The 23,586-nt window shown below is 39.9% G+C and overlaps 1 protein-coding gene across 20 annotated transcripts in view; it reads right to left on the minus strand.

The window, feature by feature from the left end:
• The window catches only part of EBF1 (EBF transcription factor 1), a 427,626-nt gene that overhangs the window by 367,377 nt on the left and 36,663 nt on the right, over positions 1-23,586 (minus strand). For 19 of the 20 annotated variants that reach the window (XM_081500503.1, XM_081500502.1, XM_081500500.1 and 16 more), the window contains one exon: positions 16,592-16,660. The exons of the other annotated variant lie outside the window; for it this stretch is intronic. In XM_081500503.1, coding sequence (XP_081356629.1) covers positions 16,592-16,660 — 69 coding nt within the window. The remainder of the gene's footprint in view (positions 1-16,591; positions 16,661-23,586) is intronic. 20 annotated transcript variants of the gene reach the window in all.

Consider the following 23,586-nt stretch of genomic DNA (forward strand, 5'->3'; position numbering starts at 1 on the left):
AGGATCTTCCCAACCCAGGGATCGAACCAGAGTCTTCTGCATTGGCACGTGGATTCTTTACCACTGAGCCACCAGGGAAGCCCTTCTAATTTATACCCCCGTTTTAAATTCCCACCTCCAAGGGAGCCTAGAAGGAATACTGACATGTTTATGTCAAGGACCTTCCAAACAGTTACAGGGAAAGTACTGAGGTAGCATTTTTTCTTCCCAAATTGGGGGACTGAATGCCTGGTTAATATGACCTCTAAATACCCAGTGGACACCCAGGAACATGGCCACGCTAACCGCAGTAGCCATTTCAATCAGGCCCCCTCAAACAACTTACTCCTAATTTCTACAATATCTGGGTGGCAAAGGAAGCCCAGTGGGTGCTTGTAGATACAAACAAAAGCTTGCTAAAACCACCCTGTCTGGGAAACTGAGACATTCCCAGGCAATCTACTCTGAGCAGCAGACAGAAATAAAAAGACTTGGGAAGAAGAGAAACAGACATGTAATGTAACACAGTTTCCTGAAAATCAGTATACCAAACTTCCATGACATGTCAAGGAATCGGACCTAATTCTGCTCTGATTATTTGTGGTATGTCATTATTAATGTTGCAGGAACATTTTTAAGCCACTGTCTATCACCACTTTGATGAAAGAAAAAACTAACATTTCACCAGAAATGTTGAGAGCACCATGATTGAAAGAAACTACTATCAGTAAACTAAACAGCACTCTAAATAAAGAAAATTACTGCTGTTAAGACATACTGTTCTGAGAATTATCAGGAAGAGTACCGAAACACTAACACTGCCCTATATAAGAAATTATTCAAGTATGCATTTGAGTAATTCTGCATTTTAATTTAACCCTTTGAAACATTAATCAAACTGTGGCTAATTATAGGAATTAAACGATGGAATCTTCTAAAAGATATTATTTAAAAGGCAGTTTATACAATTACTTGTATAGATGTTTGCTTTAAAGAGGAAAACAGTTCTACTGTAATGAAAAGGGTCTTAGAAAATTAAATTAACAAGGGGGGACCAGACTGATATGAAACTAAATTAGCATCAAATGCAAATTACAGGGTACTTAATGGTAGAAACAGGTGCAGAGAAGAACCCTAAATGAGATAAATGAATAAAACATCCCTCTCCACAAATGTGGAAGCTGACACAAAGTCAATGATATGAATAATTCAGCAGCCTCCACACTGCTGTTGAGGTCAGCCTGCCTTGACCTTTGAAACAGGAAGTAAAATTCAGTTCAAATTTGAGTGACTGGAAATATAACAGTTATTTATTTTTTTATATTAAAAAACCCACAGAATTTTTTAAAAATACAGATGCAGAAAATATACAATATAATTACAGTTCAAACTAAAACTACATAATCAAAGTAGCTGATAAACAAACAAATTTTAAAAATTGTTAGGCAAGATTTCCCACAAACCATATTTCAATATGGAAATCCTAAAAATAAAATAAGTAAAAACATATATATATCAGTGCTCGGCTTATTAATCAAACTCCCTGTGAGAATAAATTTCTAAATTTTTAGCATTTCTTCACATTATTTCATTGTGTTGATGTCACTGTAAAAAACCATGTCATAATTTTTTAAAGCAATCATGCATTTTTATTAAAAATGCACAGAATCTCTTACTTTTATATGACAAAATTTGGTTAAACTAGATTTTTAAAAATCTTTATGAAGCTGCTTTTTTTAAATCCTTCAAACCATGATTTAATAAATGTTGCAGTCCCAAAATTAGGTTATCTGATAAAAATGTAACCCGAGTTCAAAAACGAATCATTCCCATAAGTGAATATTTACTGTGGTTTTATGTGTCTTTTATGCTTTCTTTCCCCCTCCTTTGTATGCTTCAAAAGTATTTTGTACAGTTAACTAGTGAAAGTACTTTCCTTATTTCAAATCGAATTTGGTACTGCTAGAGATTAACACAGTATGACAACAAACCAATTTCTACAAGCTAGAAAGACATCACAACTTACACGGTATATCACCCTCATCGTTATTTTACAGGATGGCATAAAAGATGTTTGATAATAGCAGTTATCTCTGCCCTCCAATGGGTTCTATTAATGGGACCCACACTTTGGCTATCTACCTTTCATCTATCTACTATGCTTGACAGATGAAACATTATGTTGAAAGAGGAGCTTAACTTTATTCTTCAGTTTCAGAGAGGGTTAAAGCTACACACACGCAAACACACACACACACATACACACGGTATCTATGAGGAATGGTAAACTAGTCCACAGTGTAATTACGACAGGAGGAAGTTTGAAATGTGCTCCTTCTAAATCCAAGTGTTCATTTGGCAGAAGCAAAATTAAAGACTCGGGGTGTGTTTTTTTTAATTATTATTATTATTATCTTATTGGCTAAATCACTCCTCGGTCGACATTTAATAAAGGGTGATAGACCAAACACTGCTGATTCGGGGCTTGGCGTAATGACTGACCTGAGTGAAGGTTTGTGTACAAAGTGGCTCCCCATTAAATAGGGCTCTGTGGAAGCAGCTGGTTCTCATTTTGAAACAACCGGTTTCTCTATCCCCAAGTGCTAAAGAAAATAATCCCTGCCATCTATGACTACACACTTTCACAGAGGCAGGAATGAGAATTTGATTGTGGAGATAATTAAAGTCATTCCTGGAACTTCCAAGAAAAAAAGGAGGGGGAAGGAAAAGAGGTGGGATTGAAAGAATAGTCAATGATAGTGTTTAAAATTAAACTATGACAAATCATCTGGAGTGGAGGAGGAGGCGGAATCTCCGCCTTTCACAGAATTTGGTGGAAGCAGTTCTCCTTTCTCTCCACCCCGAAGCTCAAGGGGAGGCCGAGATGCCCCGAGTCAGGGCCACAGCCCCCAGTGTTCAGCTCGGATGCCAGAGAATCTAAACACAGCCCAAGAAACTCCTTGTCAATGATGGCACATCACGATGAGGTGTTTTGTTTTTTTTTTAAGTTTCAACCTTAAATAAAACAGCCGGAGAGGAATCCATCTGGATTCTGCAACAAAGTCATCCCAGTTGATCTGAAACACTGAGATTATTTCAACATTAAGAACAAAAAAAGAAGATATCAGATCTTTGAAGGCACACTTCTCTCAACCACAAGCAGAGCTTATGTTTTGTGTTTTAACACTATGCTGCTCAAATAAGAACCCATGCTCCAATATCCTCAGTGACATTCAGCTGAAGCTACATTCCCCGAACGCCTACAGATTTCATGGGCTTGTGGAAAACTGAAATATGTGTAATCTATCTGTCTGCACTATCTGCATTTAACAGGAAGAAGAGAAGGGCTCAATGAGGACAATCCGGGGCCTCCCAATTAACCTGATTAGTTCAGCACATTGCTCTCAAGAATGACACCTTATCTTGAAAATAAGGGAGAACTTCCTTCCTCAAGAACATGCAGGAGCCCCCAAAGCCACAACAGAGATGCAGCCTATCAAAGATGAATGGCCTCTGCTTCTCCTCCCTCTTTCAGCTCACACGCAGGTCAGGGAGACCGGCAGACACGGCGACTGATTGGATTTTGTGTCCTAAGGACAGGAGGCAAGCTCCCGTCTGCCCAGGTGGCCTTGGAGAAGGCTGGGAAAAGGGATGCCCTGTGGGCAACTTCAAGCCCCTTCTTTCAGAGTCAACCAGGCACATGATGGGATTGGGGTAGGGGCCAGGGGGGGCTGAAGGGAGGGGAGGATTCATTAACCCTACAATCTCCAGAGTAGCACATCAATATTACACCTGCCTGAAAGAAAAAAGCAGTGAATTCTTAAGTCTTCAAACATTATACAAAACAAAGGCATTGCTGAAACATATGGTACCCTAACATCGATTTCACATTTGATACAATAATGGGAGACTACCAAGTTGCCATACAAAAACAGAGCTTTCCCCTAAACTCTCTGAAATCTACTTGCTTGCAAAGAATACTGTATGTGTATGTGTGTGTTAAATTCACATTATCATGTGTAATAGACATACTAGTTAACAGAATATATTCTTGAAATGTGCTTTGCGTGAATGTCAACAGCAGGGTTTTTCACTTACTTGTCTGCTCTGTGATTTACTTGATCAATTAAACAGTTAGGCAATGAGGGGATCTGCATGGTAATCGTGTGAAGATTAACATTTTTAAGTGTAACAAATTTAATATTTTATCTTACGTTTTCTGTTTCTCATCATTCTTTAATGGCAGTGCCTTTTCACTTTATTGTGTAGGTATAACAAGCCTATCTTTAGGCAGAGAGATTAGAACACCAGATTCAGCTCCACTTCTACCTCTTTCTTTCTTCTATTTCACAAAAACATACTCTGAGCACCTACTACACAGCAGTGAGGCAACTGTGCTGAGTGCTGGAGCTACAGCAGCAACCAATACATGCATACCACTGCCATCTGGGGCTTACAGTCTACTTCCTGAAGAGTTTATCTGCCTCAACAATACAAGAGGGAACTAAAATTAGAATTTTAGAGCTGGAAAGTGTCTTTGAGATCTTTTCATTCCAGCCCTTTCTAAAAAAATAACAGCCACCTTTTATTGACTGTGATTTATGTGCCAGGCATTGTGCTAAGTTCTCTCCATGCATTATCTACTGGAGTGGGTTGCCATTCTCTTCTTCAGCGGATCTTCCCGACCCAGGAACCTAACCTGGGTCTCCTGCATTGCAGGCAGATTCTTTACCATCTGAGCCACCAGGGAAGCCCACTTATTCCTCACCACAACCCTAAGAAGTAGGAACTATTACTCCTACCCCAGTCTCACAGATGAAGAAACTGGAGCTTGGAGAAGTGAGACGATCTGCCTGCACCCCGAAGTTAACACTGGCAGAGCTCAGATTTGATCCCAGGCAGTCTGACTTAGAGAAGTACAATAAAACCATGGAGTTTGCCCAAGTTCAATACCACTGAGTAAGAGTTAACAAGTAACTTTCTTCCCAGGGACATTTTTCCTCTGCATCATGATCTCTATCGATCTGAAATAATATTCTCCTATATATTTCCTTCTACACCTACTATTCCAATTTTTTTTTTTCAGCTCTGAGGTACTAAAAATTCCAGGAAGGTGGGAACCATATGTGTCTTATTCACTGTTATATCCCAACCCTGAAAACAATGCGTGGCATATAGTAGATGTTCAATAAACATTCGAGGAAAGAAAAAAAAATGAGCAACTCTTCAACAAGGGGACTTAACCACCATGACGAACTTCAATAAGGTAATTCTGCTTGTAAGAAGGCTCCATGGCAATCATCCATTAATAACAACAATCCACATGGAACATTATGTGCAGATTGCAAGAGCTGCCTGATTTCAAGCACCTAATATGTGTCAAACTCTGTGCTAGGTATTTTAAACCACACAATTTTTCAAACTTGAGATGATTTTTCCATTTCAAAGATGAAAAAATTAAACCCCATGAGATTCAAGTACTGGGAAGTAATGGTGGAGGGATTTGATTTTCTGCCAATGAAGTCCAAATTGTAGGCCTTTTCCATTGTACTCTGCCTTCTTTCAGATTTCTCTTTGGATTATGGTCTGTTTTTTAAATGAGGACACAAGAACTCAAATATTGCGCTAGCAGTGGGCACAACAATTTACACTATTACTATTTTTTTAATTAATTAATTTTTTACTGAAGGATAATTGCTTTACAGAATTTTGTTGTTTTCTGATTTACATTAGTACTATTATTTTTAATCTCAGAAGTTAAGTGCCAAATCTACCAAGGAAACTGTTTAGATAAAAAGGTTTAGATTAATTCATGGAAAAAATGAATTGTGGATATCAAGAAAAAGAGGCTGCACAAAATACTGAAAACGGTCTTTCATTTTTTTAGCTGAACAACTGAGATGGGAAAAGATCAGACTGAGAGCTAGGACACGAAGTTTCAATCACTTGCTCTGTCACAAATAAAGTTGCTCAGGGGTATGCCTCAGTTTACAGATCTATAAAATGGAGTTAATTTCTGCCCTCACATTTGTATGAAGAGAATTCTCTGAAATACTACAGCTTAAAGGTCTCCAATACCTTTGCAAGTTCTATTCAGATGTAACTTACTATTAAAATCATAATGGTCAGAGATATTGTTTATTTTAAGGTGCTCATAGGCCAGGATTCAGATCTGGTTTTCAAGAAAACATGAGGATGGCCAGAAAAGGACATTCCCACTCCTGTAGGCACAGAAAGAACACAATTTTTTGAAAGACATTTTGGGGTGAACACCGTACATCTGAGACTAGAATCTGGCTTTAAGAAAAAAAGACTGTAGCAAAACACTGGTTTTCGACATTGTAATAGCTTCAATTCCATAGAATTCCAGTTGAGCTATTTCAAATCCTAAAAGATGATGCTGTGAAAGTGCTTCACTCAATATGCCAGCAAATCTGGAAAACTCAGCAGTGGCCACAGGACTGGAAAAGGTCAGTTTTCATTCCAATCCCAAAGAAAGGCAATGCCAAAGAATGCTCAAACTACCGCACAATTGCACTCATCTCACACGCTAGTAAAGTAATGCTCAAAATTCTCCAAGCCAGGCTTCAGCAATACGTGAACCGTGAACTTCCAGATGTTCAAGCTGGTTTTAGAAAAGGCAGAGGAACCAGAGACCAAATTGCCAACACCCGTTGGATCATCAAAAAGCAAGAGAGCTCCAGAAAAACATCTACTTTTGCTTTATTGACTACGCCAAAGCCTCTGACTGTGTAGATCACAACAAACTGTGGAAAATTCTTCAAGAGATGAGAGTATCAGACCACCTGATCTGCCTCCTGAGAAATCTGTATGCAGCTCAAGAGGCAACAGTTAGAACTGGACATGGAACAACAGACTGGTTCCAAATCGGGAAAGGAGTACGTCAAGGCTGTATATTGTCATCCTGTTTATTTAACTTATATGTAGAGTACATCATGAAAAATGCCAGGCTAGATGAAGCACAAGGTGGAATCAAGATTGTCAGGAGAAATATCAATAACCTCAGATATGCAGATGACACCACCCTTACGGCAGAAAACGAAGAATTAAAGAGCCTCTTGATGTGAGTGAAAGAGGAGAGTGAAAGAGTTGGCTTAGAACTCAACATTCAGAAAACTAACATCATGGCATCTGGTCCCATCACTTCATGGGAAATAGATGGGGAAACAATGGAAACAGTGATGGACTTTATTTTGGGGGGCTCCAAAATCACTGCAGATGGTGACTGCAGCCATGAAATTAAAAGATGCTTGTTTCTGGGAAGAAAAACTATGACCGACCTAGATAGTATATTAAAAAGCAGAGACATTACTTTGCTGACAAAGGCCTGTCTAGTCAAAGCTATGGCTTTTCCGGTAGTCATGTATGGAGGTGAGAGTTGGGCTATAAAGAAAGCTGAGCGCCAAAGAACTGATGCTTTTGAACTGTGGTGTTGGAGAAGACTCTTGAGAGTCCCTTGGACTGCAAGGAAATCCAACCATTCAATCCTAAAGGAAATCAGTCCTGATTATTCATTGGAAGGACTGATGCTGATGAAACTCCAATACTTTGGCCACCTGATGCGAAGAACTGACTCATTGGAAAAGACCCTGATTCTGGGAAAGATTGAAAGTGGGAAGAGAAGGGGACAACAGAGGATGAGATGGTTGGATGGCATCACCAATTCAATGGACATGAGTTTGAGTAAGCTCCAGGAGTTGGTGATGGACAAGGAGGCCTGGCGTGCTGCAGTCTGTGGGGTCACAAAGAGTTGGACACAACTGAGCGGCTAAACTGAATAGCTTCAAAGATAATTTAACCAACTCTCTTTTCTAAAGAACTTTCTAATAAATAAAAAAGAAACTTCTCATTTTTCATCTTTTTGTCTTTGTAAGAGAGAGAGAGAGAGAGAGAGAGAGAGAGAGAGAGAGAGAGAGAGAGAGAGAGAGAGAGAGAGAGAGTGTGTGTGTGTGTGTGTGTGTGTGTGTGTGTGTGTGTGTGTGTGTGTGTGTGTGTGTGTGTGTGTGTGTGTGTGTGTGTGTGTGTGTGTGTGTGTGTGTGTGTGTGTGTGTGTGTGTGTGTGTGTGTGTGTGTGTGTGTGTACATATGCGAAAGGAACCAACCCTGACACAGGTTCTGGGTTCTTTAACTCTCCATTTTGTGAATGGGTTCTTTAACTCTCCATTTTGTGAAAGGATTTAACCAATAGCGCATCCAAGACTATCAAAAATGATGCTTTAGGACTCCTCTGGTGATCCAGTGGCTAAGGCTCTGTGCTCCCAATGCAGGTGGGCTGGTTTTGATCCCTGGTCAGCAAAATAGATCCTACATGTCACAACTAAGATCCAATGTAGCCAAATAAATAAAATCTTTTAAAGTGATGCTTTAAGATATTACTAATGGATCAGAATACTAATGAATGGGAAGCATATTCAAAATAGGGGGAAGTTATTGTTCTATTGAACAATAATAAATAAATTGTAAGTAGCATTATATCTCTACAGGTAAGAATTTCAAAAAAAAAAAAGCTTTAGTCAAACCATGGCTGCTTTTGGAAGGTGGAAGGCGACAACCTCAGACCATTGGCAAAGTTGTCCAGCTGCACTCTGCCTCCTGGTCTCACCAGAGCAAGAAGGGGCACGGTCCAGTGCAGGCCACACTCGGGGCACAAGTAGAGACAGGATCACACGAAAAAGCAGCAGCTACCATCAGAACAAGACAGCCTAATCTTGCACTTTGATCATTTCCTATTCATTGATTAAAAAAAGAAAAGAAAAAGTTCTTTCAACCTGGAAACCCCATGTCACCAGTGTTCATGCCCCACAGAAGGGCTCCTCCAATTTAGTCACCTACCTCCCCACAGACATAAATAGTATCAATATCTGGTCAATTGAGCAGCAAATAAGAAAAAAAAAAAAAGTTCTTGAAAGATTTTTGATATTGATGTTAAAGGGGTAATTTTTTAAAAGCCACCATAACCTTGACATGAACCAAAATTTGGGATTCTTGCCAAAACCCTATATAGTATGTATAGTGACCACATTCAGATTAAAACTTCACACACCTGCAATTTAATTATTTTCTCTTTTCTCCCCTCTTCTGGCAGGGAAAGTGTTAAAGAAAACAATAAAAGGACAAGTAAGTGTACAGGGTGGGATTTACTGGCATTTACTTTTAATCTATGGCCCTTCACTCTGTAGCTTATCGGGCCTCTGTCAGTCCTTTTTCCTCCTTTATATTTCATGAGGAGCCCCCCATGCTGCTACTGAGAGACAGAGCCCAAGTGCCTATAAGCTTTTTGTCAGGTAAAAAGAGAAGAAAAAGGAAAGGAACAAGAGGAAAAGCAAAGCTAAGAGGCATCTATTAGATGTCACTAGGCTTTTGTATTCATGTCAATGATTCAGGATTAGAGTATTTGAAATAATCTTATTGAGAGGAATCAAAAGGCCCACCGAGTGAGAGGCTGCTCTGTAGCATATGGCAAAGGCTCGAACAATATCTTATTAAAGATGTGTTGGCTAACACTATTACTTTATATTATATTACAAAACTATTGTGCCTCCAACAGTTAGCGAGATGGTCTAGTTACCGAGGGCCATTTTGGAGGTTATTGTGTGGGATCGAGCTATATAATTTGCCAGCTTGTCTAGTTACATCTTTCCAAGTAGGGTTTAGAGGCAAGTTTGGAACTGCAACCAAGCACTTCACCTTCAAAAATAAAAATCCCCAAAGCACACCGAAGACCACTCTATTCCCACTGGAAGTGGGATATACATTACATGGATGAAACGCCAATGGCATTTTCTTCCCCAGAACCGATTTCATTAAGTTTGCATCATTTACCACATGTGACCCCCTGTCCCCCCATGAAAAATATGCAGGGTCGTTTTTGGTTTTTTTTTTGGCTTGATTCCCCTCCTCATGAAAAATACACACACACACACTCAGCTTCACACATTAGCGGAGTTAAGGCAATTGAAATTATATTACAATAAGTACTATAATGTTAAAACCTTCATTTACCTTTGGACAAAGGCTTGTAACTGGAGACAGAGTTTGAGAGGGAGATTTATCTCCATCTACCCATATCTTTAAAGACAACACGCAACCAAAGACAAATCTGTAATGTTCACCATTTTTCATTGATTGCAATTGGAGTATTTAGGTCACTTTTATATTATCATGGATGGTATACAATTACACCGTTTGTAAAGGGAAGGTTGAGACAGTAGGTGAGAGAGAAGGAAAAAGATGGTGTTTTTCAAATAATACCTAATGCAAATTAAAATGACCAAAATCTCACTACATGCAGAAGCTTCTAAATGGAGTTTTTTGAATCTGTCGATTTTTATTAGAGTCTCGTCAGGTGCGAGTGGTACGGAAAACCAAGGGAAATTTATCACTGGAGAACTGAGTTGCACTTTGGGAGGGTTTGGGTTTTTTTTTCCCATTCTAAGCAATTTCTTTTAGAAAAGCAAAAGCATATTTAATATAGTGATATATTCTCATCACAAAATGACTGTGCAAAGTTGTTAGCCACACAAGGGACTTTGTTCAGCTTTTCTGTATTTTTCCAGAACTGTTACAAAAACAAAGTTATGATGACAAGGGATTAAAACCCCACACCATGGGCTGACACCCAGGCCAGTAACACATACGCACTACTGACTATCCAAAGCTCCATTAAATACATTTCTTGGAAGTTGCTGCCATTATTTCCTTTACAGGAAAGCTACAGTTGTTCATTATACAGTGTCTGCAGTAGTATTATACTGTGCAAAAGTACTTTGCATTATGATATACTGTCAGCATACTTGAAATCCATTTGAATGTATCCTGGCTGTATATTTGGGAATAGCTGATAGCAAATGGAATACAGACTGCTATTAGCTGATTGTATTCGTTATTTTCTTATCATGGTAGGAAACTGCATAAAAATGTATGGGCTCATCTCCTATTCAGAATGGTATCTGATACGTGATAAAATTTAGAATGATAGTCTCTCACATAAGTCTCATCGCTAATAATCACATATGAATTCCCACTGAGAAAACAAATGTTTAAATATGGTAGGATTAATAAACAACCATAAATTCACGCTCAGTGTCAGCGCTGGCTTTTCACTTTTGGAAAAAACGCAAACCTCTCAAACCAACCAAGAGGACAGCAATTATCCTGCCTGCAGCAATTTTAAAGAATAAATTCCTCCTCTTTTTATTTTAATGGGGCATTCAAAGTTAGGAAATCAGGTGATATAAAAGGCATATCAGAACTCTGGGAAATGCATTTATACCTCTGGGTCTTCGAGCCCTAGATAGCTATTTGTGTACCTTACAGAGTGATTATGTTTAGTGGTTGGTCCTTCCGAAAACTGGATGAACACCAAAATAATAAGTTGAAAGGTCAATGAAATAAAGCCATGAAACTCTGACTAAAAGCCTCATCTGCAACTTTAATAAAAGTATGCTTATGTTCATGTTAATTGAAGACTTTCTTTTCACAGAAGATACAGAAAATATTTTTAGTGAATTTTTGGATTTAAGTCTTATGATAAAAGACAAAAAAATCATGTGTTGTCAAGGGGCGGTGATGCCTTCACAATCTTAGGATTGCAGATATAGGAATTAGAATATAGCCCACCCTGCTCAATGGTTAAAAAAAATATATTACATCCTAATTCTAAAGTTTTACCATAGTTTTTCTGTTATACAGATGAATGTATATGTTTTATATATATATATATATATAGCAGGATCAGTTTAATCAAGAAATTAGCTTGGTGTTAAAGCAACACTGCACTTTTCTGAAAAGTCTTATCATAGCATTCAAACCTCTTAGATGAAGAATGAATCAAATAAAAATGTTTTTCTGAACAACCCTGATGTGAATCAGCAGGTAAAATGGCCATTCCAATATTTTCATTCTGAACATTTTATTTCAGACAACAATCATAAAGCAAATCCATTTAGAGTTACCGAAGTGAAAGTGAACTAGATGTGAAAGATCTTTAGAAAATTCTGGGAAAAAAACAAGTACACACGATTTTTTCTTTTAGGAGACCCTTGGGTAAGTGTGGCCTGAAGAACTAGTTCCAAACAGGCTAAATTCTTCATGTTACAAAATTGGTGTGCTTTTTTAAAATGTTGCATGTCAGGGCTTATGTCTCCCAAGTAGATACAGAGATTCTTATAAATGGAAAAGAAAGACCAATCTATTAAGCTGCAATAAGCAAGCCCAAAATCTTTAGAGGTATATTAGTTGGCAGGCTTTAAAAATCCACATTTTTAGTACTGGTTATGAAGAACTCAAACTTGCGGATCACTTGAGCCACATTACATCCCGAAAGGGCTATGTCTAAATTCACATGAGACCAAGTAAGTAATTTGAGGAGGAATTTCATCCCTTATTATTTCTATCTATTAAAAGAAAAAAAGTCTACTTGTCAATTCTCAAAATCCACAGTGCAAGGAAATGAAGAATTGGGCTCTTCTTTTCTCCCTTTATTCAGCAGTCCAACTATTTCATCCATCACACTGATCTTAAATTGAAAAACCAAACAAACAAATATTGAGCCATCCCCCTAACCCGCCCTACTGGAAATTAACAAATCTGGCTGGAAACTTTAAAGCTCTGTGTGAAAGGAATCCTATAGCATAATTCAGAGAAAGAAATGTTTTTGTAAGACCATCTGTATTCATCCATGTCATTGCTCAAAGAAAGTTTAGTGAGCCAGGATAGAAAAATAAAGAGTTTTGTGAAGCAAATCTAGAATGAACGGTAATCCTAACTAACAAGATAAGGAATAAGAGTCTAGCCTGCACACTTAATATATTCAGTTCAAGCATTTATAAAGAAGTTTCCACATAGAAAATGGAAGATTTTTATGTGAATTCAGAAAAACTAGGTTCCCAATTCAGAGTACCCTAGGTGACTTTTGTCATTATCTTTTCTGATTCTTACAAAGTAAACCTAATTAAGAACCTCCCTCATTAGTCTTCCAGAAAAATTAGCACAGCTTATGCTAATTACTCCTGCAAAATTTAATAAACTTGTTGAAATGGGAATAGTCTAATGAGGTTTTATTTATTGAACTAAGATAACTCCAAGGAAAAAGGTTAGGACACAAGGATATCCGATGTGGTAATAAAACTACAATTTATTCAATTTCTAAACATGAGTTTTATTGCAAACCTTTTAAATTCAAATATGAGTTACTATGTGAACATGTTAAATCAATCTCCACCTTAATCCAATAACTGCAAGTAATTTTTTGCTTTTTACTTTAACAATAATTACCACACATAGCCCTTTACCTCAACGATAATGAAATTTGCTGTTATTAGTTCCTGGTCATCAGCTATTAAACATAACACATTTGACTTTTCCCATGTCTACATATTCCAAATATCTAGATCCTTGCACACAGCCTGGTTTTTATAATTCTCAATCAAACAATTTGGCATTAAACAGAAACACAACCAGGCAGTCAACTCAAGATAGACACATCATCCATTTACAAAAACTTCCTTCCAAACGTTTTTGAAGTGACTTGACAAATTGTCATAATTGTAAAAAGAGTTGGGGTCATATTTTTCTGACTATATTGCATGCTATCATAAATGAAGTAGAAACACATTTTCTAAATCACAGTATTTAACTGCTGATTTTGTTAATTCCACTTTTTTGATAGACTATGCCAAGCTGACCACTTGCAGCAAACCACTGGCAGCAAATAATACTGCCAAAATTTAACACAGAAATAGCTTATCCTGCACCACTGCCGTATGACCATAAAGCCTCTTCTATCAATCCTATAAATAGTTTTCCTGAATAACCACTACTAAAAGTCTTTTGACTGATAAAAATAGCACTGTTCTTCCAAAATCTGAAGGACAAGCAAAGGGAGCTAAAAATTATTGGTGCCCAAAAGGTGACTGCGTGTTAAAACTATGCTAAATCCTAACACAAGGATTGCCTATACCCTCAGTCCTATAATTGCAAATTTGATGCATCTTGTAAAAACAGTTACTCCTGCTACTGAATGCAGGCTCCATAACCTATTTTTACAAAATATGCAGGGATTCACATCCATAAATCTGAAAGCAAATCAAACCCTAAGCATGTAACGCAGATATTATGCAATCGGTAATATAGAATCAAATTGGAAACTATGAAATTCAAACACAGTTGCCATCATTTTTTTTTCCTTTGCAGCAATTTTATGGAAGCGAAAAATCTTTTCTATTTTGCCCTTCCTTGTGTAAGTTCTTTTCCTGTTGTTATTCTCTTGTTAAAAATGGAAGTTTCACATATCAGCACAGACAGAACTGGAGCTTCTAAAACCTTTGGCAGACTGAAGGACAAATAAATTCTGAAAACTCAGATGCAAATAAAAATAGCTAAATGGGGTTTTGCATATCAGCTGGCATCACTGCTTGAAAAGACAGTTCATGGGAGACAGTGGCAACAGCCAGCAAATAAACGTATGTTGGGACTCGTGCAGATAACCAGGGTTTCAGCTGCTTTTCCAAGTACTCCTCTCTTAAGAGACCAAGATTGGCTAACAGTATTTTCTACTTTGTCAAACCAAAAAGGAAAAAAATAATGAAAAGGATAAATGTCATGAGTACTATCTCTAAAGCCACCAACAGTATAAAGTGCATACTTATTTTACCTAAATTGTTTGAACTACCCTAGCCAAGAAAAGGTTTTAAGTACCCTACTGGGATAGATGCAAGGCGGCAACAATAGAAGCCACACTAATGCAATCCAGGTAACACAATCCTGTTTCAAAAACACGGGCCGGGCTAATTACAGAGCTGCTGAGTCAAGTTTCTTATGCCATCGCAACCCACAGAAACAGGTCAAAATCAAATGTTATTCAAACCACAGTCATATCAACCTTCTATATCAGAGTCACAGCTTAAAACCAAACGAAGAACTTAAAAGCTTAACCCATTCAAAAGCAAAAAAAAAAAAAGCATTTTCATTGCGGGTGGCAAAGTAAGGTTCTTGTCATCATCTAAACCAAAAGAAACTGTGTGGCAGAACCCAATGCTGATAGTTTCAAAGTTTGGGGCAAATATTTGGGCTGGTCTTTTGATCAGAACACTTTCTTCCTAATAGAAGAGTAAAATCTGCTTAAAATAACAAATGGCATTTTGAAGAGAGGTATTTAGGTGAAACAAACAGCATAAAGGTTATTTTTTTAAATCTTATTTATCTGAAGATTTATCTGCCATCACAGAAAAAAAGAAACTACATAATGGTATGTCTGCTTCTGTAGATAAACATGCTATATTAATTCTATAGGCAGCATACAATTCATTACACTCTAAAGGTGGATGTTTTCGGCTTTGAATCAAAGAAGATATTAAGCAAAGTTATCAAGTTATCCAGCAAAGATATGTTTTTGGTGAATATTAGTGAAAGATAGTTAAAATACCTGACTCAAATGCAAGCTTTATAAAACTGCTGGGCAACCAAAATTGGGTTTAAGCCTAAAGAATCACATAAGTCAAAATCAACAACTGATGTTTTGTCATAAATCACAATGAAGAAAACTTTTTCTGTTAACTGAAAAATGATAAAGCCCCCCAAAAGTAAAGAATTGGAAAGACAGATAGATGTGCACCAGTGGGTGGGTGGGTGGGGGGGTATTAAAAATCAGTATTACCAAACCCTAAAAAGGGCTTTTATTCCGCTGTTGATCTCCTCAGTGAGAGATCAGTCAGTCTTACTTGCAAGCCTCTTCTAGCTAGTGGAGGGTGCTAGCTCTTTTCCTAGCTGACAACTGACAGTATCTATAAACCTTCCAGGCCATTTAATTCCCAATGAGTAATGCTATGTAACAAATGGTTTATCATACATGTTTCCATACAATGAATTTCAATAATTAAAATGTAAAACGAATATTTGGAATGCGACTTTGCATAATCTGTGCACACACTGACTCGAAATTGCACCAAACAACTAAAACAGATTTATTATTCTACAGTGATTTACTTGGTCATGTCAGATTAGTAATATGGATCTGTTTAAAAACACAATAATTAAGACAAGCAGGATAAATTAATCAACTTACAATGCAGTCTGAGCTACAATCAAACCCGGGAAATTACTGTAGAAAATCTTGGTTCACAGATCTCTTTAAAACTGCTTTTATGCATAAATAAAACCTTAAAATGTAGATGGATTACGTCCAACAGAACTACTGTAGCTAAAAGTGATAATGATTCAAACATTTTTCAAATAAAAGTTAAATATTTATAAGCACCCAACCACATTGCATAAATCACAAATTATTATTATTTTATTTCTGAAGCTTCCTGGCACAGCATGAGGATTGAGCCATAGAAAGTCAAGAAAGAAGAACATTCCTTTAGGAGCATGAATCAGACACAAAACTGGAGCAATCCAAGAAAGCAGGCCTCCAAAGAACATTCCATATGGCTTTCCCAGGAATCGCAATAGCTCGGCGCAGCAGATGAAGTCATGACCAACAGGCAAATTTCGGCCACATGCCTTCCTAACCCTCACCCGAGAGCCACACGAGGCAGGTGTTTCATTATAATGAGGAAAAAGAACCGAGTGAAAGTAGAGTGGTCCCTACCTGTCAATTATCACTGGATCTGAGGGAGTCTCATTTCGGTTGCCACAGCTTTTCTTGTCACAACAGCGGCTGCAGAGCAAAAGCGAGAGGATTTAGTCCAACCATTACAAATGTAAAATCATCATTTAGGCAGACAGAAGGTTCAAATTGCTGGGTTGCAAATGCTAGAATTACCACAAAGCCATACCTGGCAATCAACGGATCCCTGGGACAGAATATTCTGTTTGGGTCACCTATGGGTTAATGCCAGGTTTAACCTCTCCCTGCACAAAGGAGGGAGGGAGAGGGGCTCTCTCCGAGCGAGGACTGACAGCCCTAAGATGGGGTCTCCCCATCACTGCCGGCAGAACCGGAAGACTTCCCTGTGAAATGCATTATTATTACATCTACCCAATGAGAATATTCAGGGTTGTGGGTGGCTCAAACAGTCTTCCCTCAAGATCACACTGTGTGGAACATGTCAATAATGAGGTATGAGTGATTCTCCCCCTCCAGTCATTTTGTATTCAATGGATTCCTTTTTCTTCTCCTTTCTCTTTTATAGGAGACATTTCCTTCAATCACAGCCTTCCTGAAATCCTAAAACTGTAACGGTCTGCTTTGGAACCATGTTCAGAATGTAAGAATGAAAGTACAACACAATAATTAAGACAAAAAGGAAAGGTAAAACACAATAGAGATCCACATGTCCTCTGGCTTTTGTGCCCTCCACTGGTCACTGTGTAAGTTTTCTGGAAGCAGTATGGACGTGGATCTGAAGGCTGGCAAAGGCCTGACAGTGAACGCTCTTTATTAGATCAGAGAAGAGGCAGACATGGGCAAGAAAAGCATCTACTATCAAAATCCCACCCCATGTGTGACCTTAAAGTTGCCAGTGTTTTCTTAAACTGAGATGCTTCTAAAAAGTGAAAAATAAGAGTTTTCGAAAATTACCCATGGTCAATGGAAGACTATCCATCTGAGACTTGTCTGCAAGTAAGAAATGTGTCCACTGGCCAGTCTATACCTCAGAGCATACTATAAAAGCATGTATTTGATCAATCATGGAGGTGAGGGAGTTATGCAAAGGTTATACATTACCTGCATAACAGATAAAACATGCATTTTTCTCCCTCTTACACAAGCACACATACACACACACGCACTCATTCGACCTAGTGAATCATAGAGCCTAAATTTGGAGAGCTGTTGGAGAGAAACCAACATTGAACTTTATTTTCAGGACCCAGAAGTATATGCCCACACAGGGGGTCTTTCACCAAAGTTGGGAAGTCTCTCTCCTGGCTGTTACTCTACCTCTGAAAAGAGAATCAGCTTCCAAATTTGATGCTCAATTTATTTGTCTCTCATATCTTCAGAAAACAACAGCAAGGATTCTCTCTCCTTTGTCAGAGCCCCAGCTAAAAACCACACCACTCTCCTTAGAGCCGTTCCCTTTCTGGTTCAGAGGAAACAATTTCCTCCAGGTCTGAGTTCAGCTATACTAGGACTTTGAGGAAAAGAAAGCCCAAAGGATCCCAACACCTAAAAGATAGATGTAGAAAAAAGGGACTGAGAAATCCAGTAGTGGACATAAATGCCAAAAAAGTAATGATAATTTAAAAACTAAACTTTACTATCTCTGAACTCTACTTCCCTGCACCTACATTTCAAGAGCTTGCCAGGAGAGTGCAGTGGTTAAGAACACGGACTCTGCACTCAGAGCTGCTTGTGGCACTGGAGCAAGGTACTTCACCTCCTGGAGTCTTAATTTCCTCATCTATAAAATGGAGTGATTGCAGTACCCACCTCTAAGTGTGAGGGCACAGGTCTCCAAAAAAAAAGCCCATCATCAGAGATGATCTGACCCTCTCCCTCCTCACTGCACCACCCTCAACCAAGTCACTTTCATTTCTCACTTGGACTCTGCAGTGGCCTCCGCTCCACTCTTCACCCACTGCCAACAGCCAGAGTGATCTTTTCAAAATGTCAATGGAACTGTCACTCGACTGCCCTAGACCTTTTAAGGGCTTCCCACCGCACTGAGAATAAATCTGTGGCATGACATGGAGCCAGAACACCTCCCCATCTCTTGTCACTCTCCTCCAATGTGCCACCCTCCAGCCTCTCCAGCCAGTTTCAGTCCCCACACTCAGTCTGACCCCAGGCCCAGGTGCGGGCAGGCCTCCAGGGCTGGACTGCTCCTCCTCCAAGTCCTCCCTAGCTAGCCAGCCTCTACCCGCTCTTTGGAGCATCCCAGGTGGCTCAGGGGTAAAGAATCTGTCTGCAATGCAGGAGACTCGGATTTGATCCCTGGAGAAGGAAATGTCAACCCACTCCAGTATTCTTCCCCGGGAAATCACATGGACAGAGGAGCCTGGCAGGCTACAGCCCGTGGTCGCAAGAGTCGGACACGACTGAGCGACTAAACAACAGCAACCTCCTCCTCTCTGGGCCTAGGCCTCTAGACTCCTTCCTCAGAGAAGCTGACCTTAATACTTGATAGGCTGCTCCAGGTTTTTCCTTCCAGGGCACTAAACACAATGCAAATTATATTCTTATGTATATGCTTGTGTATTTTTTGTTACTATCTTTCTCCTCCCACCCCTCCCCCACTAACCCATATGTTTCATAAAGGAACACACTGTCAATCTTATTTACCTTGCAGGTAGCTATATGTCCTGGGACAGAATAGAGAAGATCGAATAATGGTTGGTTGGTTGGTTGATTGGATGACTTCATGAATGGATGTAATATACTAGGGGAAATACAATCCAATAGGAAGGTAGCAGATAAAGGAAATCACGGTGCCCCTCAGAGCAGACGCTGCCCAAGGAAGGAAGGTTCACCCCCACCCCACCCCACTCCCCAGACCACCTCCCCAGGCAAGGCTGCACTAGGCCTGAGATCCGCCCTGTGCCTTAAGCACTGTCTTCATCTCCTTAAAATAAAACCGCCCTTGAGTGAAGCCAGCTGAATCGAAGTACAGCCTAAGTGAGAACCACCCTCTCTGCTGTGCCCCAAGGGACCCAGGGCAGAAAGCAGATGCGAAGAACAGAGGTATAGAAGGACGAATAGATGAGTAATAAAACAAGGAAAATGGACTAAAGGGCTGGAGGTCACTTAACATCATTCATAAAGAAAACTTTACACAAAGTATGAAAAATAGCCCAATAGGTCTCCTGCCTCTCAGGTCATGTCACTGCACTGCGTAGTCATCATCCTCAAAATGGGATTCTTGGGCTCTGTGCTGCGTCTGGGGCGGTAACAAAGTAGTGTCTACAGTTTAAGCCCACTTTAAAAATAAATGCACATACACATATACATATATGTGTGTGTACATATATATGTAAATATGGAACTGTGTGCAGCATTAAAAAGAATGAAGGTGGGTTTGTCCACATCATCACAGAAAGAAGTCTACATCATATTACGACCTGAGAAAGGCAAACTGCAGAATAGCATGTATGGTATGTGTGTGTGTGTGTGTGTTAGGTCACTCAGCCGTATCCAACTCTGAGATCCAATAGACTGTAGCCTGCCAGGCTTCTCTGTCCTAATGGAGCAAGTTGCCATTTCCTACTCCAGGGGATCTTCCCAACCCAGGGCTCAAACCCACATCTCTTGCATCTCCTGAACTGGCCGGTGGATTCTTTACCACTAGTGCCACCTGGGAAGCCCCATATGTATGGTATGGGTATGGTCCAACTTCTGGGAGAAAAAAAACAGTAGGAGAGATGGAGGGAGGAGAGGAAGAAACAAATTGTCACAAGCCACCCTCAGTTCCCTCAAATTTCTGCACAAAGTGACAGCCTATGAAAGCCCTTCCCTTACTACCCCCAGAGATCTCTAGCCCCTCATCCTGCTTCTCTTTTCTTTCAAGCGCTCATTCTATATTTATTTTTCTTTTTTATTGTCTGTCCGTGAGTACAAAGGTCTTAGATTGTTCTGTTCATCCCTATGTTCCCAGCAACTAGAACAGAGCATGGCACACAGTAGGCCCTCTGGAAGTATTTTTTGAATGAATGAATACAAATGTCAAAGAAACAGCCTATAGGGAGTGGAGTAAGTGGAGAATAGAGTACATATTCCATTTCTGTACTTCTGCAGTCTTTTGATTGCAATATTATTCTCCCATCAAAAAACAAAAAATTAACTGCAAATTGGGAAAGGAAGGTCTTCCTTTAGGCTGAGCCAGCATCTAACCTCCTGAATCTCCCTACTTCTAATGCAAAGCCAAGCAGAACAAAGACCTGTCCTTCCTTCCCCATGGTAGTCTTTCTCTCCTTTCCTCTCTTCTCCAAGCTGAACTGCCCCCCTACCCAGTTCCCTCTACTGAACCCAGAAGGACCAAGAAAGGTGGCTACCAACCTCTACCATACACAAGGCAGGCATTAACCAGGAAGGGCAAGATGAAGGGAGAACAGATTCACTTGTGTTTAAGGCAAAAGAGGTCTTGGGCTGAAACAATACAGTACATGGAACAACAGACACAAAAGCACTTCAAGGGAAAAGCTACCATGTTAACAGAAGAATCACAGTGCTAACTCCATCCTCATGATGGTGTGACTGATGGATCTTGATCCCCTCAAATGCTGTTTTTGAGATTCTTACTATGTGTGTCAGGCACTGCACCAGGCACAGACCTGGCATTTGCTCCCTAAAGCAGGCATCTATCAGGGGGCTTGGAGTTTCCTCATTTGCCTTGTCACAGAGCAGGATTCCCACTACTTCACATCCCTTCTCAAAGTGTACCCCAAGTGGCAGGAGACCAATGTGGCCCAGTCACAGGAGGGGGTACCTTGCCGCACCTGGGGTCCTACATACACTGTAGACTCAAGACAGCAGCCCTTTCCCCAGCAAGACTGTGTATCCCTCAGACAAGCTTGCCCAGGGAAAAGCAAGCTTGTGAGTCTCTTTTCAAGTAGCATGGCATAGGTAGTGCATCTCTAGCGGACTGACGCATGGCTTCATAAATCAGACCAAGAGACGTTTCCATCTTCATCTTAGGGACATGGAGCTTCTTCCCAGAAGTAGAGGCTCTCTTCCAGTTGGAAGAAAGCATCACCTCCACCTCTAAGCTTTACAACAGAAAGCAAGATTATCTTACCCATTTAGCCAAAATGGCTAGAGAATGAGCACATAGTTATCTGAACAATTTGATTAATAGTAGTAAGTTCATTCTTTCCCTCAGTTAACCAACATATTCAAGTTTTCCCATTCTTAAAAAAACAGACTTGCTCCTTCTTTTCTTGAGTTGATTTCTTCACTGCCCAACTATCTCCTTGCCAGAGTCTCCATCACTTCTTGCCACCTGCATCCCATAAAACCTGCCTTTCGGGTTAGCACTTACTTGAATGTCCTCTCTTGAAGTTCACCAGTGACTTTCTGGTGCTCTTCTCAGTCTTCAGGTCCATCTAGATGCCCCACACTTATTATACCTCTGAAATAGCCTCCTTTCATTTCTATGCCCTGTATGCTCAAGGTGCTTTTTCCCAATTCTCGAATGCGCTGAGTGACCTTGTTCCCCAAGAAGGTATCCACGGCCTCTCCTCTTTCTAATGCCCCATCCCCCGTCGATCCCTCATAAGCCCATAGCTTCACCTCGCACCTTTGTGAAAAGACCTCAGAAGTTGATTATCCTTCACCCTGACTACCCAGATCCAGGTCACAGGCTCACTATCTGCAGACCTCTCCCCACAGAAATGCCACTTGGACCACCAACAAATGGACCAAAATGCTCCTTCACACACCCTCTAAAATCCCTGTCCTGTCTCACCTTCCTCCCAATCCCTGCAAATACATCCTCCCTTCTCTGAGCAGCCATGGTCTTTGACCTCATGTCTCACCCCAGTCCACTCTTTCTACAGTGCTGCCTAGTTACCAGCTTCAGGTCTCATCTCCCAGGCTAACCTGTCAGCTCTCCTACTGCAGGGGCCAGTCCTTTCTGGCTCTTCATTCCACTGTGTTTTTGCAAAGAGTAGAAGAATGAATGAAAATGTCCTTAACCAGCATACCTAGAATGAACAAAGCATGTTAACATCTTAGTAGACACTTTCCTTCCTTTCAACAGTCTCTTCCATCTTTCCCTCTGAGCAACTATGTGTCAGATACTTATAGACACTGCAGATGTTGCTACTACATGTCCCACTACTTCCACTGCTTCTATTAATATCAATGCTGATACTCTGCCATGACTATTGATAATAACAATCAACATTCAGTACTCACTATGTATTGGGTACCAATATAAGCATTTACAGGGGTTATAGGATTTAATCTTAATAACAACCCTATGAGAGAAGTCATAGTTTCACACATTTCTCCTCATTTCACATATAGGCAAATAAAGCAGAGAGGAAAACTGGACAACTTCTTCATCTTCAAGGAGCTCTTAGTCCAGCAAAGAAAGACTTGCCCTAGACATACAGTTACAATGTTCCGAGTGTACAGTTACAGTGTGCCAAAGGAAAAGCACAGGATATAATAGGAGCACAGAACAAGGGGGGCTTCACTCAGGCCAACAACCAGGGACACTTCCCTAAAGAATCCATGCTTCACTGGGAATCTGAACAATAAAATGAGAAAAAGCCAGCCCAAGAGGAGGGAAGAACAAGGCATATCAAAGGTCCAGGCTAACCCTGAGAGCTCACGGTCCACAAGACATGAGGCACTGACAGTGGGGAAAGAAGGCTTTCCTAAAGAGAGCACTCATCCCCTGCAACTGTCCTGTGTCCTGGAAAGGAAGAAAATCTGCTTCCACCTGCCTGGCGGGAACTGGGAACTGGACTCACCTTCCAAGCAGAGTTTCTATTTTCCCTTGACATTTTAAACATGGGATGTAGAGGTGCATATAATCAAATCCTTTGTGGAATGAATCCTGCTTTTACAAGTCCTTCAAGGGGCCATCTTTTTGAAGAGCTTCATCCCCAAGTATTAACAAAATGTCAAGATGACTGGTATGATAGATTCCAATTACCCAAAATGCAGAACCTCTCCCAGAATGGAAAGAGTTC

The sequence above is a fragment of the Giraffa tippelskirchi genome, chromosome 6, assembly GCF_054371585.1.
Source record: "Giraffa tippelskirchi isolate mGirTip1 chromosome 6, T2T-mGirTip1v1.2.pri, whole genome shotgun sequence".
NCBI classification, from domain to species: domain Eukaryota; kingdom Metazoa; phylum Chordata; class Mammalia; order Artiodactyla; family Giraffidae; genus Giraffa; species Giraffa tippelskirchi.